We start from the raw sequence: 16829 nt of genomic DNA on the forward strand, positions 1-16829 counted from the left end.
TGGCAGCTCAATAACAAGAAAAGCTCTTAGCATCGCAATGATTAAGTCATGTGTTGCAAACTTGTTTCACAACCCTGTATGTTATTCTAGGACATGAACAAGCTTTTTGAACCAGAGCTGCCACCCGTTATTAGAAATACTGTCCTGCCATCATTACACACACAGGGCACCTAATCAAGTACAATCTAATAAAATCCACTTTTGATTGTGGTATTAATTTGATATGTAGTAGTTCTCTGGTTATATTTTGCAGTGGTGTGCACTGCACAACACAACAGTACACATGTTGTTGAAAAAAATTTAAATAACATTTTTTGGACCTAAATAAAAATGTTATTTAAATAAGTTTAAAAACAAAGAGTTTTTATTATTAACAATTAAATGTAAATGTATTATATTAACAAGTTAAATACAACTGAACTGTACTTAGTGATTCTTTTGCATACCACTAGAGGGAGCCCTCACCACACATGTGGTACTTGCTTGCCAAATAGTGAAAGCTAATGTTGTGGCCAGTGAATTAATGTTTAGCTTTCCTTACGGAAAGTCTATATTAGATGCCAATAGACAAGGTTTTGATGCTTTATGCTGGTATATATCCTTGAGTTTGGCACAGTTAATGATTTGCAGACATGTAGGCTTTAGTTTATTAAAAACACAAAACCACACGACAGTGGCTCCCAGTCAGTGTAGCCATGCCTGGACAACCCAATTTGGTTCAGTGCCACCAAACTAACTGTATACCTTCTTAAATACCAATTTCCTTCAAGATTAAAGCACTTAAAAAAATAAATGGTAAGATCCTAAACGCCTTGCAATATTTACAAATGTGACCCACCCCTCCACAAAGTAGTTGGGCTATTGCTGCTAACTGCCACACAAACCCTTCAAACAAGCCATTCTTGTTCAATGTTTAGTTTGAAAGGCGCCACTGAATATGGAGCTATTTGTGCAAGCAACATAGAGGGAAGTTAAAACATTGTTCATTTGCTTTTACACCCTACAATGTATAATGACTGTAAGCCAGTTGGAAATCATTCCCCATTAAATTGGAATTACTTATAGACTTATTATAGAGTTTTGAATAAGTAAAAGCAATTAGCATTTCTTTGAAGGCAGCGGGCTTAAAACTCAACGCAGTTTAATTTCCCTGCTCAGCATAAAGAAAATTACTCTATAAATTTGGGAACCATTAATACATTATCTGATTAAAATAACCCCATCGACATTTTAAGTTTAAGTATATTCCCCACTGTGAAATGTGCAGCGTGAAACAGCGCAACAGAGAGGCAATGTGCATCGTGACACTGACACCAAACTGTGTGTGCTGCGGGAGATGTCATTTCACATTGAACTGCCGTATTACAAAGCGGAATGCCCCAAAAGTGGGAGAATTTGGAGTTCAACCCAAACATTTTTCTGGAAACCTATGTCTCAAAAGTCAAACAAAACCTCTAACCATCATCATGTGTGATGTTGCGCAAGACTCCGGCAAATCATGTGAGACTTCAGTTGTTGCTAATATGAAAGAATACCAGTGATGATAATAACTATAAAACTTATTAGAAATGGAACTTAATGCAACATAGTTACGGGTCCACTTAGTAAAATATAAGCAATACAATTCAGTAAACATCAGTTACATTAAAAAAAAAATCACTTTACAAATGTAAATAGCACACAGAATGACTTACATGAAAAATACCAGAGAAGCTTGCCAACAAACAGCCCATTTTACTGTATAAAAAATGTTATTTTGTAATGTGATTTCACAACCACAATGTTGAAAATACATTTTTATAAAAAGTCCATACCGACCAAGACATCACAACATTCATAATGGTCATAATGCAGCGGACAGTCACACAACACTCTCAGCATACAATTCGGCAATACCTACGACCACTAGATGATCTCTCCGAAAATACCTTCCTATTACCCCTCCAACATGTGTCAGTGGGCACTGTCAAAGAATGAGTACTTTGAACACCATGTTCAAGCATAACATAATAAAAATAATGTCCATACGTGCACTTGGCACCAGGACACCCTAGGTGGCAGTTCGATGATCGAATTTGTGGTCGTGTCATCGGACTTGCGGCCGCATGTCTTGGACACTCGGGTGAAGAGAGGGGCGGAGCTGTCAACTGATCACCACCTGGTGGTGAGTTGGCTCCGATGGTGGGGGAAGATGCTGGTCCGACGTGGCAGGCCCAAATGAATTGTGAGGGTCTGCTGGGAACCTCTGGCAGAATCCCCTGTCAGAAGGAGTTTCAACTCCTTCTTTGCTCATGTTCCGGGTAAGGCGGGGGACATCGAGTCAGAGTGGACCATGTTCCGCGCCTCCATTGCTGAGTCGGCCGACCGGAGCTGTGGCCGTAAGGTGGTCGGTGCCTGTCGTGGCGGCAATCCCCGCACCCGTTGGTGGACACCAACGGTGAGGGATGCCGTCAAGCTGAAGAAGGAGTCCTATCGGGCCTTTTTGGCCTGTGGGACTCCCGAGGCAGCTTGTGGGTACCGGCTGGCCAAGCGGAATGCAGCTTTGGTGGTCGCTGAAGCAAAAACTTGGGTATGGGAGGGCCCGGTTTAGTGGCCTCAGTATTGCATCTCTGCTTTTTACGACCGGAGTCAGAGTCCGCATATCCGGCAGTAAGTCGGACTCGTTTCCGGTGAGAGTTGAACTCCACCAAGGCTGCCCTTTGTCACCGATTCTGTTCATAACTTTTATGGACAGAATTTCAAGGAGCAGCCGAGGCGTAGAGGAGGTCCGGTTTGGTGGCCTCATTATTGCATCTCTGCTTTTTGCAGATGATGTGGTTCTGTTGGCTTCATCAGGCCGTGATCTCCAACTCAAACTGGAGCAGTTCGCAGCCGAGTGTGAAGCGGCTGGAATGAGAATCAGCACCTCCAAATCTGAGACCATGGTCCTCAGTCTGAAAAGGGTGGCGTGCCCTCTCCAGGTCGGGGATGAGGAGTTCAAGTATCTTGGGGTCTTGTTCACGAGTGAAGGAAGAATGGAACGGGAGATCGACAGGCGGATCGGTGCAGCGTCTGCAGTGATGCTGACTTTGTATCGGTCTGTTGTGGTGAAGAAGAAGCTAAGCCGAAAGGCAAAGCTCTCGATTTACCGGTCGATCTACGTGCCTACCCTCACCTGTGGTCACGAGCTGTGGGTCGTGACCGAAAGAACAAGATCCAAGCGGCCGAAATGAGTTTCCTCCGCAGGGTGTCCGGGCTCTCCCTTAGAGATAGGGTGAGAAGCTCGGTCATCCGGGAGGATCTCAGAGTTAAGCCGCTGCTCCTCCACATCGAGAGGAGCCAGATGAGGTGGCTGGGGCATCTGATTTGGATGCCTCCCGGACGCCTCCCTGGTGAGGTGTTCCGGGCACGTCCCGGAGACCCCGGAGACGACCCAGGACACCCTGGAGAGACTACGTCTTTCGGCTGGCCTGGGAACGCCTCGGCATCCCCCCAGAAGAGCTGGATGAAGTGGCTAGGGAGAGGGAAGTCTTGGCGTCCCTGCTAAAGCTACTGCCCTCGCGACCCGACCTCGGATAATCGGTAGAAAATGGATGGATGGATGGAGTACTTTTACTTTATTTTTCATTGTATTTAGTTTTATTATACAGTGGTTAACATATACTTTTAAGATAATTAGTAATGTAATATTGGTACTTATAACATTGCCTGTACGGTTAATACAACTGGATATTGTTTCCATCCATCATTTATCTATTGTACTCTTCGTCGTTCGGTTCACGGGTGAGCTGGAGCCTATAGGCCTTTTCACACAGCACATGGGACAACACGCAAGCGTGTTGTCAACTCTCCCATTCATTGTGTATGTGCTGAGGGAACAGGACTGCGGAATATGTGTGACATGCCCTTGAACAGAAAAATGTTCTATTTGAGAGTGGCGTCGCGGTGACATCAGAAAGCGCTTCCAAATTTGAGAGGGACTGGCGAAGTAATATCTTAGTGCTATTTTGGCGGACTTGTACTGTGAACAGCAAGGGGAAATGGAAGAAGTCATAAAAAATGCGGTGATCCACTATCCCGAGCTTTGGGACAACAGAAAAATGATATAACGAGACATCTGCAGGCGGCTTTCAAACTACTCCCTGCTCAGCTGAAATACATCTCGAAGTGCTCTTCATGGAACTGTAGCTCACGAACGATCTTGAACTCCAAGATCCTGCCGTGAAATTAGAATGGATACACCCATTCCCCCCTTTTTTTTTTTTTTTTTTTTGCTGCTGATGATTTCCTCTTCCTTAAAGTAAGCAAAACCAGGGAATTCTTTGACCCAACTTGTCTAAAAGCAAGGAAAAACTCCCAACTTCCTTTTAGGCTGCCACATCAGCACTTCCAAATATGGGCATGGGGGGTGCCGTCGTCCTTGCGCGCTGCAATGAGGACCTTTCCCACTGAGCGTGAGTGTGGTGTGAAAAGGTGTACACCCTGGACTTGTTGCCAGCCAATCGCAGTGCACATATTGACAAACAACCATTCACACTCGCGATCACACCTATGGGCAATTTAGTTCTCAATTTACCTAACATGCCTGTTTTTGGGCGGCACGGTGGCCGACTGGTTAGAGCGTCAGCCTCACAGTTCTGAGGACCCGGGTTCAATCCCCGGCCCCGCCTGTGTGGAGTTTGCATGTTCTCCCCGTGCCTGCGTGGGTTTTCTCCGGGCACTCCGGTTTCCTCCCACATCCCAAAAACATGCATTAATTGGAGACTCTAAATTGACCGTAGGCATGACTGTGAGTGCGAATGGTTGTTTGTTTGTATGTGCCCTGCGATTAGCTGGCAACCGGTTCAGGGTGTACCCCGCCTCCTGCCCGATGACAGCTGGGATAGGCTCCAGCACGCCCGCGACCCTAGTGAGGAGAAGCGGCTCAGAAAATGGATGGATGGATGCCTGTTTTTGAAATTCGGCTGGAGTACCCGGAGAAACCCACACAAGCACGGGGAGAACATGCTAACTCCACACAGGAACCAAGATTGGAAGCCTGAACCTCAGAACTGTGAAGCAGACATGGTAACCTCTACACCACCATGTTTGCCTTTTATATTTTTTCCTATGAGACAAATAGTTTTGAAATTAGAATTAGGGAGTCAGCCAGCATCACGGAAGGGATTGTGTTTGACTTTGGACGTTCATCTCCACATTGTTATGCCACGAAAATACTAACGCAATGTTACAAACCATGCAGCTCAAGGCAGCTGGTCATTTAGGTCAAAGCAATTGTGAGAAATGTATCCTAACTGAAGAGAGTGCCTTCGTCCCCCCAGAGTGAGTGTACCTCATCGCTTTCACTGCCAATGAAATCATCTTCGGGCTGGGCCTCACTGCGTGTCCCATTTGGGCTTTGAACCTGATGGCCTCTCATCTCCATCTTCTGCTCACCCCGGCCTTGGCCTCTTTTGGGTGAGTGGGGCGGGGACGCGAAAGTGAACACCTCCTCCCGCAGAGTGTGCCGCAGCTCGGGCTCCTCATCATTACTCTCCCAGCGGCTCTGGACATGCAGGTCAGGAGAGGAAGCTGGCAGGGTCGAGCCAGGGATAGGCTCTGCTGGTGTGGGTGGCGGAATTATGGAACTCGAATTCAAACTGCTTTCGTCTGGGATAAAAGATTATGAAACGAGGGAGGAAAATCAAAATACTTAAACTTAACATTAGAAAATTTGAAGAGGGTATAGTAATGTTAAAAGACTCCCAAGGTCTAGAACAGAGGATTCAATCTATTAGAACAGTCTTCAATAAGTCGCTAGATCGACTGAGAAAAATGGGAGTGTATTATTTAATTAAGTCCAGCCTTAAGAAAAAAGCTGCAAGCATTCATGTGAGCACATGAGAGACGGTGAGCTCTCAAACTCCACAGCGGGCCTGAGCTCAAACATGGGGGCACCTCTCGATATGAATGAGCAAGCACGTTTCAACCTCTCGTCAGTATAATCGCTTCCTCTAATTGCCCACTGTGTGGCAATCCCTGGACCCGGGAGATGTCACTCTAGACTTTTATTTAACGTGCCACATTACCATTAATGAACTAACTACTGTGAGCACGGCTGGCCAAAAGAACTTGCAGTTCAAAGAAGAACATCTATAGACTAGAAATGGTGGTTCCCAAATAGCATATATGAATAATGAAATGTACTGAATAAAGAAAAGGACAACCTTTCACTCACATTCACACATCTGGGCAATATAGAGTCTTCAATAAACTTAACCTGCATGTTTTTGGAATGTGGGAGTATCTGGAGAAAACCCACACAAGCACAGCTGGAACATCCATACTCCACACGGGAAGGCCAGAGCATGGATTCGAACCCCAAAACTCAGAAATTAGAAATGTGATAAACACTGATGGACCTAGCCCTGATTACTATTTATGATAATAAAATAAAACTACTCACCCTTTGAGGCAACAGGACAGGAGAGTGACAATCAGCTAGTGACATTTTATATGTACAGTATTACTGTAAGGCCACAACTGAGATTTGAACCCCAAACCTGAGTGCTAACCACTAGACCAATGTTTCCCAACCTTTATTTAGCCAAGGCACCCATTTTACTTTAGAAAAATCTCACGGCACATCAACAAAGACAATATGTAACAAAACGTGTGAATACTGAAATAACGATGATGAAATAATGATGTCTCGATTTACACACAAACTGATTTACTCATTGTGAAATCTCCTGTTCAATTGAACACAAAGCCTAGCGTCCTCGCTATGAGTAATGTATGAATGGCAACACGGGGATACGAACTAACGAAGGTTTATTGTACCTTCTGCTGTAGCTGTAGATATCTACATTGTATATCTATATGTTTAGATATATGTTATGTGTTATTTGTGTTATAGTGGTATGTGTTTGAACCAAGAAAAAGTAGAATTTACCTTTTTCTAATGTGCGTCACATTTTGCTGTGTGACCGTGTTTGAATCCGATGCGATATAATAAGCATTTTTATTTTGGGGAACAACATGAGTGAGAATGTTTGTCTCCCTCAGTGTTCGCACAATGACCTTCTCAACACACTTCTTTTTGTTGTGTGCGTGTGACAGAAGACTAGGAATAGCTCGGCTGAAAAATCCACAGCAAAGGGCTTCAACGTGGGTGATGCAAAATTTAAATTGTTGGAACAAAAGCAGTGATGTATGCAACCTAGAATGAGTCTCATTACAATTGCGGAAACATTTTGAAGCAAACTGAAATTTGAAAAAAATAAGAGCAGTCTGGATTCATTGCTACGCCAGAGACAGCTCACTCAACATATCTTTTGAATAATTAGAGGAAAAGTGGCGGCACGGTGGCCGACTGGTTAGAGCGTCAGCCTCACAGTTCTGAGGACCCGGGTTCAATCCCCGGACCTGCCTGTGTGGAGTTTGCATGTTCTCCCCGTGCCTGCGTGGGTTTCCTCCGGGCACTCCGGTTTCCTCCCACATCCCAAAAACATGCATGAATTGGAGACGCTAAATTGCCCGTAGGCATGACTGTGAGTGCGAATGGTTGTTTGTTCCTATGTGCCCTGCGATTGGCTGGCAACCAGTTCAGGGTGTACCCCGCCTCCTGCCCGATGACAGCTGGGATAGGCTCCAGCATGCCCGCGACCCTAGTGAGGAGAAGCGGCTCAGAAAATGGATGGATGGATGGATAGAGGAAAAGTGGTCATTATTCTGCCCGAAAGTGCCATCATGCTGCTTCGGCATTCCGAGCAGATGTGAACCTCACCTGCTTTTAGGACCTCTGTCGTTTCTTTTGGGGTCAAAGGTTCTTGTCTGCTCTCCAGTCCACTTGATGGAGGCATGTATTTCTCTCTGGTCTCATTTCTCCTGCTGTGGCCAACATGAGCATGCTCTTCTTGGGCAAAAGAACACATCATTTTAAAGCTCAAATGGTTTTATCCTTTTTACACATGCATTCTAGCCTTTGCAGCGTACCCAGCAGCCCTTCAAGCCTCTCTGGTGTTGTTCTTGGGACGCGTAACATTCTCCTCTCGGATGCTTGCTTGTTGAGCACTTTGCCTCTTGGAGGATGTGGCTGCAAGCTAGAGGGTGCTCCTGGGTACAATATAGGCCGGCAGACCGTGAAACCGTAAAATAAACCATTAATAAAGGAATTACAGCAACAGAGGGTTTTATATTAATTCACAGCAAAAGCTTTATTAGGAGTTTTACTGATTCTACTTTACATTGACCCAAGTGAGATTTCTGTTCAAATGACAGTGGCCAAACCATTAGGTACACTTGCACAAGGTAATGGGATTTCATATGAGAGTGATATCAATGAAATTTATCTGGTAATGTTGGTAAGGTGTATTTTTAAAAGGGACCCTGTAAGCATCATTATGAGGTTGCAGAATAGCAGGATTATTGCAAATAATATTCTTTAAAAATTGAAGAGATATTATATGAAGTTCATCCATCCATCCATTTTCTATACCACTTGTCCTAATTAGGTTCACAGGTGAGCTGGAGCCCTTCCTAGCTGACTTTGGGCGAGAGGCCAGGTGCTAGACTTGTCACCAGCCAATAGCAGGGCAGATATAGACAAACAACCATTCACACTCACATTTCACACCTGTGAACAAACTGTTGTCTTTGACTAATGTTTTTTGAAGAAGAAGCCCAACTATCCAGAGAAATCCCACACAAGCAGGGGGAGAACATGCACACTCCACACAGGAGGACCAAGATTTGAGCCTAGAAGGGTGTAGGATCACACTGAAATTTAATATTGATGTTTTTTTGTTTTCTTTCTTGGAATGCCACATCTGAGAGGCTAAATATTAGAATCACGTCTCGGTATGCTGCAGTGCAGTTCGACACCACTGCAATTACAACCAGAATAACATACATATGTTTAAAGGGAACATACTGTACAGTATCACGGAAACTTGACTTTTTAATTTTGTATACAAATAATTGGGTCTCTGGAGTGCTGTCCACCCATCAAGTGTAAAATTAACAAACACTCAATGCCGGCAGAGGCGGAAGAGAAGACGGCCAATAGCCTGCAGGAGCCAGCGAGTTTTCGCCCACTGGTTGTCATTCAAAAGAAAGCTGGGCTCATCATTGACCCAGCAGTATGTTGGGCAGAATGACGGCCTTGGCTCACCACATGAGACAGATCTCAGCCTTAAACGAGCTCATTTCACCAAGACACGAAATATACTGTGTATATACGTGTATATTTATTGATTCTTACAGTATTTTAACGGAAGCGTGCTGCAAACATGTTCTTAAGACACTTGGGAACTCATATATTGTGAAAAGAAATGCATTCAGTGTTTCTTTTGACACCTCTCTGACAGAGAAAACTGTCAAAACTGCATTATAATATTTGTAAAGGCAGAAAACTCTTTCTACAGCTCTTGTATTACATCCATAATTGTAGAACCCAACTTTCATTTGAATTGCTTACATGTGCACATCAAGGTGATATAAAACAGTGTGATGTACATACCATATAAATGCTAAACCAGATAGCGAAACTAATCATTACCCTCTTGATGATGGTGTGATGGTTCTGCATCTCCAATGAGTGCATTAAATTGCTGAAATGTCGGATTTAAGTATGCCTGTGGGACGTATTGCAAAGACAAAAATAATTACTGTTATACAAGGCATGATCGCCTATATCATCAACAGGAATGTGCTATGATGAAATGTGTGTTATTACCGTTTTTTCGTTACAGGGTTCTCCTTTTTCCAACCCATTTGCGGCTGGGCCGCCTTTTCTTCCAGCATGTGTTGCTGGTGCTGCGGCTCTCGAGCCTGAGGCTGTGTGTGGAACTGCCTGAAGCTTGCTTCTGTGAGAAGTGGCTGATCTGGCAGCAGGATGCTGGTCAGGTCCTTCACAGACAGTCACATTACTTATTGAAGGCTATCGATCTTCAACAGCTAACATTTAGCGTGTTCAGGCTTAAAGTTGGGCTGCAAATAATAAGCACTTCATTTAATGCCCAAAATGATGATGCTCAATGATGATAACATTTGGAGTTGTACGATTAATCTGGTAGCGCTGTGAAAGGCATTGACAAAAAGTCTAAAAAAACAAAAACAAACAAAAAAAGCTGTCTGTGGCAATTTCCCAGCCTTGTATCATGTGGGATTCAGAAGAGTCAATTTGATTCTAGGAATAAAGAACAGTTCAAGTGGGCATCATATTGACAACACAGGAGCATCGGCATCTACACACGATTCATTTACTTTGGCGGCATGTTTCAGTCTTCTAACAATTGTAAAAGCTTTGTGTAGCGATTTCGAAAAAGGCACAGTGATACTAACAGACGTGGTGAAGCAGCAGTTTGCAATAACTCATGAAAGAATGTGGGCAACGTAAACTTGCAATGACAGATGGCTAAATCCTGGAGGTGTAAATAAAAACAATCTGCGACCTTGAATCAAATGTATTTTGAGTAGGATTGAGATGTTTGGGTTGTTTATTGTGACTTCATACCTAACAGTTCTTGACAAGCCACTGAGGCAAGCATGCAAAACTGTCGCCGTTTAACTGGATGTCTTCTTTAATAGCAATCCTTTTAATTGTGATGAGGGAACGTAATGCTAATGATGCTAATCACGATAAGCTCATTCTTGGAGGTGGTCGCTGCTGTCTTTTGCGGGCACCGCCGCTTGAGTCAACACGTCTGAAACGGCTGTCAGAACAAATAAATATGTGCCGATAAAAGAGGCCACGGAGGCTGCAGGACTGGATTACTGGTGCGTGTCTTTGTATATGAGGAGGAAATAAAGTACAAGTGACTCAGTGCAAATGGAAGAACAAATGATGCGCCCATTTAACTGTAGGAAAACAAAGTGCACTCGATCTGGAAACACTTCTCTATAAGTCTTATTTACAAGTAAGCACGTAATTAAAGTACAAATATTTCGTGAAAATGTAAAAGCATCGTTGACTGTCCTGAAAAGGTCAATAAGGGCATTTTTTTAATTATTATGATTGTTATAAAGTCTTTCAAATAAGAGCTGCACTGAGGAAGAATAGCAGTTCAGCCATTGCCAGGGTGACTTCAAATCCCCTACATTGATGAATAATACTAAGAATTATAAAAATTTATTTGTATATAAAAGCCATCACCACGTATATGCTCCTTGACGCCATACCCCTAGTTAGTTAGTTAGTTAGTTAGTTAGTTAGCTAGCTCGTACTTTCTGTTCTGTTCTAGGTTAAGAAATACATCCAGCCATCATGAGGGAATGTGTTAAGTAAAATTTTGCTCTCACCTTTCTTAGGACATTCTCTTATTTGATACTTAAAAAGCACAGCGACAAAGCAAAGTTTGATTACTAAAGTAATCTTGAGGTGCATTATCGTGCTGTGGTTGCCGTAACAACTGGCTTTGCCCTGTGTACTGTCCTTCCATCCTAACTGATGCCTGATCAAGGGAGAAGTGGAGGAGCTCCTTCCTTTCCCCTCTAGTCCATGTGTTATTAAAAGTGGTACGGCTAGTTGTAAGGGAAAGTTGCCATGCCTACACACCTCACTATTTGGCATTTTAGATATCGCACAATTTTTACAATCAACTAGAGGCAGGCTCACATCTGAGGTGAGGTTTTTACTCATTCTGTTACATTTATGGATTGTTTGACTTTGTATTGATTTCATTAGGGGTTGAACCGATTAGTCGACTTTACCGCAACGACGTTTAAAGCTTGCTTCTCCTCTACCAAGTGGCCAATTTACAGAGGACTTTCGACTCACCCGTCTGTTGCCGTGGCAGAAGATAATGCTCTGTGTTGAGATGAAATGTCCGGCCAACAAGGCAAAGCAGTCTTAATATGTCGCCGTGGGTCAGAGTATGACAAGAAGATGGTTGTGGATGAGAACAGCGGTTAGCCTTGCTAGTTTCGGCTATTCCGATTGCCGCTAGTCTAATAATATTTTGCAGGACTGGTGGCGAGGAAAGAATGCAGTGGTGCAAAAGTGAAGCACCATCTTCATTGCCAAAATGTTACGTCAACAACTGTGTGCTTGATTTTATTCATCAAAGAAGCTATGTGAAACAATGTGACTCCCCCTAATTACTACAAATACATTCAGCGTAATGGTGATTTGTATTGTTTTTTTTTTTTTTATTAACGCCAGTCCATCAAAATGTCTTTTGGTGAATCCGCTCCATGGTGCAAAAAAGGCTGCTGTACTGTACCACTGTAATGTGCTAAAAAAAATAATAATTATAATAATCAATGTGTGGCACGGTGACCAACTGGTTAGAGCATCTGCCTCACAGTTCTGAGGACCGGGGTTCAATTCCCGGCCCCGCCTGTGTGGAGTTTGCATGTTCTCCCCGTGCCTGCGGGTTTTCTACGGGCACTCCGGTTTCCTCACAAATCCCAAAAACGTGCATGGTAGGTTAATTGACAACTCTAAATTGCCCGTAGGTGTGAATGGGAGTGCGGATGGTTGTTTGTTTGTATGTGCCCTGCGATTGGCTGGCAACCAGTTCAGGGTGTACCCCGCCTCCTGCCCAATGATAGCTGGGATAGGTTCTAGCATGCCCACGACCCTAGTGAGGAGAAGCGGCTCAGAAAATGGATGGATGGATAATCAATGTCATTGATTAATCGACTTTGACTCGACTTTTAGGTCATTAGAGTCGACGACAAAAAATCTTAAGAAGAGCAACCGAATCAGACCATAAGAGCTTACCACAGTCGACGCTTGCATGAGTTGTCCTCAAATCGGCCTTCTGCAAGACTGCCATGTTCAGAACCAGACACTCGTGGCAAACGTTTGGTGGAAACTGGCAGCTGCGCGGGATCTGATCCATAACACTGGCCCCACTGAGAAACATATCTAGATTCAAAGCAGAATACGACGCCAAAATAAATGAAAGGTACGACACCGCTAATACAAAAAATAACACAAAATCCCTTAAAGGTTTGACTAACATTTTCTGGCGTATACGTTTCAAAAGTCAGACAAAACGATTACGCATGAGGCCACGTGATGTATCAGCAAATCTTGTGAAACTTCAGCTCAGTGAGCATCTCCAGGTTTCACATCACAATTGTGTTTTTTTGTGATGGCAAACAGGAAAAGTGTAATACTATTGAACATGAAACGGAACTCGCTATGACATTGGAAATCCCCTGGTTATAGTAGATGGCATGACAACAGACACCATCCATACTTTTTCTGTGTCATTGTTCTAGGTTCATAATGATTTACTTTCCTCATCTTGTTTACAACTAGTGCTTTCTCTCGCCTCTAAGAACCTTGTTCTGTTTGACTGATCGACTTTGATTCTCAGTCACTGTAGTGGTACACCCGCGTGACTTTGATGCAGGCAGCGTGGGTTGAGTTCCCACTCAGTGACGGTCTGAATGTGAGTGCAAATGGTTGTCCGTGTCTATATGTGCCCTGCGACTGACTGGCAACCAGTTCAGGGTGTAGTCCACCTTTCGCCCGAAGTCAGCTGGGATAGGCTCCGGCGCCCTGCGACCCTAAGCAGGATAAGCGGTGTTGAAAATGGATGGATGGATGGACTTTGATTCTCAATAAATATCCACCAAAATACTAAGAAACCAGGCAGCTTAAAAAGTCCACTGTGACACAGTAAAACTGTTCCAGCATAAAAGGGATACAGATCCTCCTTTCTGCTTGACCTAACAGCCGAACAGGACAAAAAAAAAAAAAAAAAGGCAGTGTTTGTAACAGAAATCTTCGTGTTTATTATGCAGTCTTTAACTTCTCTTTATGCATGTATGATCATTATGAACATTTAATGTTAATTAAAAAATTTACCTGTAAATGTAATAAAGGCTTTATGATGGCGACAGTTTGCCACTACAACAAATTAATTGACTTCATGTTATTTCCATGTTTTGTAATTAGAACAACTTAGAAGTCAACCAGCGTCAGGGAACAATGTTTTGTTTGTCTTTGGAGTATCCACTGTACAGCGCGAAAGTAACGGGTAGGAGGTTAGGATGAACAGCATGTAACTAAATCAATTTTGAAATTGATCCCAAATGTGTAGTTGTTGGTATTTACCATCACTTGTCATTACAGTTGGCTCCGTTTTCACAGTGAAGATTCTCCGCACTTTACAGCTGGCAAACAAGGTGATGCCATCCAGGGACAAAAATCTGGCGGCCTTGAACGACTCTCCGGTGAAGGACACAAGATCGACAAACAACGTGGTCCACTGAGACAAAAGCAAAAGGATTTTGTATGGTAAAGGGCGCAGAGCTTAGCTAAAAATAATGACAGCATTTCTTGGACGAGTCACATACTCACAATATTGCGTTTCAATCTTGCCAGAGGTAGTTTTGCATGCCAGAGTGTGGCAGACAACTCTTTATGCACGGTCGATAAATAGAGTCGTCGTTTCAGGTGGCCAACATCAGTTATTCTGTGGCAGATGAACAGGGCATGTTGTGAATTACCAGACAGTGGTGCAATATATAATGCTGTGACCATAGAGGCAGTTGTCAGTTCTGTGAAATCAGCGGCAAACACACACAAACACCCACACAGGCGCGTAAACATCACGCAATCACACAGGCACGCACGCACACGAACAAGAACATTTCACCTGAGTCTAAAAATATGAGCTTATTCATGAAGTGTTTTCATGTATTGCTAGTTTACTTTCGCTGAATAAACAAACAACAAACCCAATATGCTATTATTGGTAATAAAGTATTGTGCTTACCGACAGCAAACAGTTTGTGGAAACATAAAATTTGACTGGTAGTTCTGTGCTTAAAAAACAGAATACTCAATTTGGAAATAACCTGCACTTCATTGCAATTAACTGTATCTCTACAATATTGTTACAATCACAGATTTCAGGGGGTTTAATTTACTGTGTAATATATAACAAAAGGTATACAAAAATCATATTGAAAATCACAGTCTCTCCCGGTTGAACCCTGGATGAATGGATGCATGTAGTAATTGTCAAGAATGTTAAGTAGAAAAAAAAAAAAAAAACTTACACAAGCTCCATAGAAAAGTCTTTGCCTTGAGGAATATTCACTTGAAGGGCCAAGAATCTTTGCAGAAGTCCCACTACGAAATAAAATAACAGAAGAAAGTATTAATATGCTAGCAACATGGAATTAAAGTAACAAAAAAAATCATATAGTGGAACCTCCTAAGTTGAACTCGCTCCGTTGAGGGGATTGTCGACTTTCTAATAACATTATTATATAATATATACAGTATATACATTATGTACAATCATGTTCATTAAAGCGTTATTTCATCCATCAATTTGTTATTGCGTTCGTCCTTTTCCTAAGCCTATCCCAGTTTAATTTGGGCGAGAGGCGGGGTAGGCAGCCAATTGCAGGGGACATAAAGAAAAACAAACATTGACAATAACCAAAACCAAATGGTCTTCAATTATCCCAACATGTATGCTTTGGGAATGTGGGAGAAACCCCACACAAGCACAGCGAAAACACGCAAACTCCACGCAGGAAGGGAACCAAGATTCAACTCTGAACCTCAAAACTGTGAGGCAACTGTGCCAACCACTAGCTCACTGTGTTGCCATGACTACTATTCGTAAAACTAACATACCTTTTAAAGACACCTGACAGATGTAATGGAGCAGAAACAGTTACTCTGTCACCTAGTGACGTTTTATAGGTATTACTGGAATTAAGTAGTGGGTCGTATGCAATAGATGTAATGAAAACTTAATGCATGAATACGATTGACATTTAATCAGTTGTAGAGCTCATATTTTACTGAGCAGCCAGACCCGTTCCTACATCACACCAAGGTCCTTTTTTTCGGTTCTATGGTTATCATTACGCATTCCCTCTTTGCCGTCCGTCACTGGTTCCCTTCTGTGGTGGCGTCACAAAAAAAGCCAGATAAAAGGGAAACACACACTTCAGTTTGCTCATTTCTGTCTGTAATTACATTGCGTCACAGTTGATAATGATTTGCACACCACATTTTGTCAGATTTCTTTAGCCATGTTTTGCCAGAAAATTTGGGTTTAACTCCTACCTTTCTGGCACATGTTGTTATTGTCAACTTACATGACATTTTCCCATTCTCCGGCATTTGCATCTTCACAGTCTTGCTGCTACCTTCCAGACAGTAAACAAATCCTTTGACTTCTTTATCAAACACCTGGAAAGAGATGTAAGATAAGTTCATGGCATCCTGTTAGCGTGGTGACGTTCTGGGTCCTCTACAGTGTATAATTAGATAGCTGAGTGTTACTTTGCGATAATGCATCTCCAATAATGACTTCAAGGACACCTTTAGAATATGTTTGTCAGTTATCTCTCATTTAGTTATACTTGGCTAAATCAATTTTAGAAAAACATATGTTCTCTCACTTTACGTATGGCAGACTGGCCTCCACAAAGTTTCCACTTGGCCACGGGATCTTTGCCTTGTCCGCTGAACACCTCCACCCCAGCTCCACCCTGCAAAACAAGCAACTTGTACTCAACAATTATCTTGCAACTAAAGCTATCAATTGTGCTAGCTAGCTAGCCGGAACTCCAGGAGGCTATACAACAACTGCTTTTAAAAAGTAGAGTACGTTTACCTGATAATTGTGTTTAAACATTTCCCCACGCCTGGCACCTGAGCAGAGAGAGAAAGCTAGCTGGTCAAATAATATCTAGAAATTTTACATTAGGTGACGTTAGGGCCTAGACGTAAAGTAACAAGCTCATAACATCCGTGGAGCTCGCCACGCGACATTCGTCGCTATGGTTACCCGAAGACGCTGGAGCCACTCCGAAAAAAAAAAAAAAAAAAAAAAAAGAAGGTACGCGTCAGCCAATGAAAAAGCGCCAATCAGAGATGT

General features: G+C 42.9%; 1 protein-coding gene across 4 annotated transcripts in view; it reads right to left on the reverse strand.

Annotated features, from left to right (window-relative positions):
- The window catches only part of cfap20dc (CFAP20 domain containing), a 36213-nt gene extending 19486 nt beyond the window's left edge, over window positions 1–16727 (reverse strand). For 3 of the 4 annotated variants that reach the window (XM_061786199.1, XM_061786195.1, XM_061786198.1), the window contains exons 1-12: window positions 16566–16727; window positions 16351–16440; window positions 16045–16138; window positions 14986–15058; window positions 14282–14396; window positions 14036–14189; window positions 12689–12835; window positions 9698–9870; window positions 9521–9596; window positions 7957–8076; window positions 7748–7876; window positions 5312–5628 (exon numbers count right to left, since the gene is read on the reverse strand). In XM_061786199.1, the coding sequence (XP_061642183.1) occupies window positions 5312–5628; window positions 7748–7876; window positions 7957–8076; window positions 9521–9596; window positions 9698–9870; window positions 12689–12835; window positions 14036–14189; window positions 14282–14396; window positions 14986–15058; window positions 16045–16138; window positions 16351–16440; window positions 16566–16586 (1509 nt within the window). In that variant the 5' untranslated portion in view covers window positions 16587–16727. The remainder of the gene's footprint in view (window positions 1–5311; window positions 5629–7747; window positions 7877–7956; window positions 8077–9520; window positions 9597–9697; window positions 9871–12688; window positions 12836–14035; window positions 14190–14281; window positions 14397–14985; window positions 15059–16044; window positions 16139–16350; window positions 16441–16565) is intronic. The other variant, XM_061786196.1, reaches the window with a different exon arrangement.
- Window positions 16728–16829: the final 102 nt, after the last annotated feature.

The sequence above is a fragment of the Phyllopteryx taeniolatus genome, chromosome 9 (genome assembly GCF_024500385.1).
Source record: "Phyllopteryx taeniolatus isolate TA_2022b chromosome 9, UOR_Ptae_1.2, whole genome shotgun sequence".
NCBI classification, from domain to species: Eukaryota; Metazoa; Chordata; class Actinopteri; order Syngnathiformes; family Syngnathidae; genus Phyllopteryx; species Phyllopteryx taeniolatus.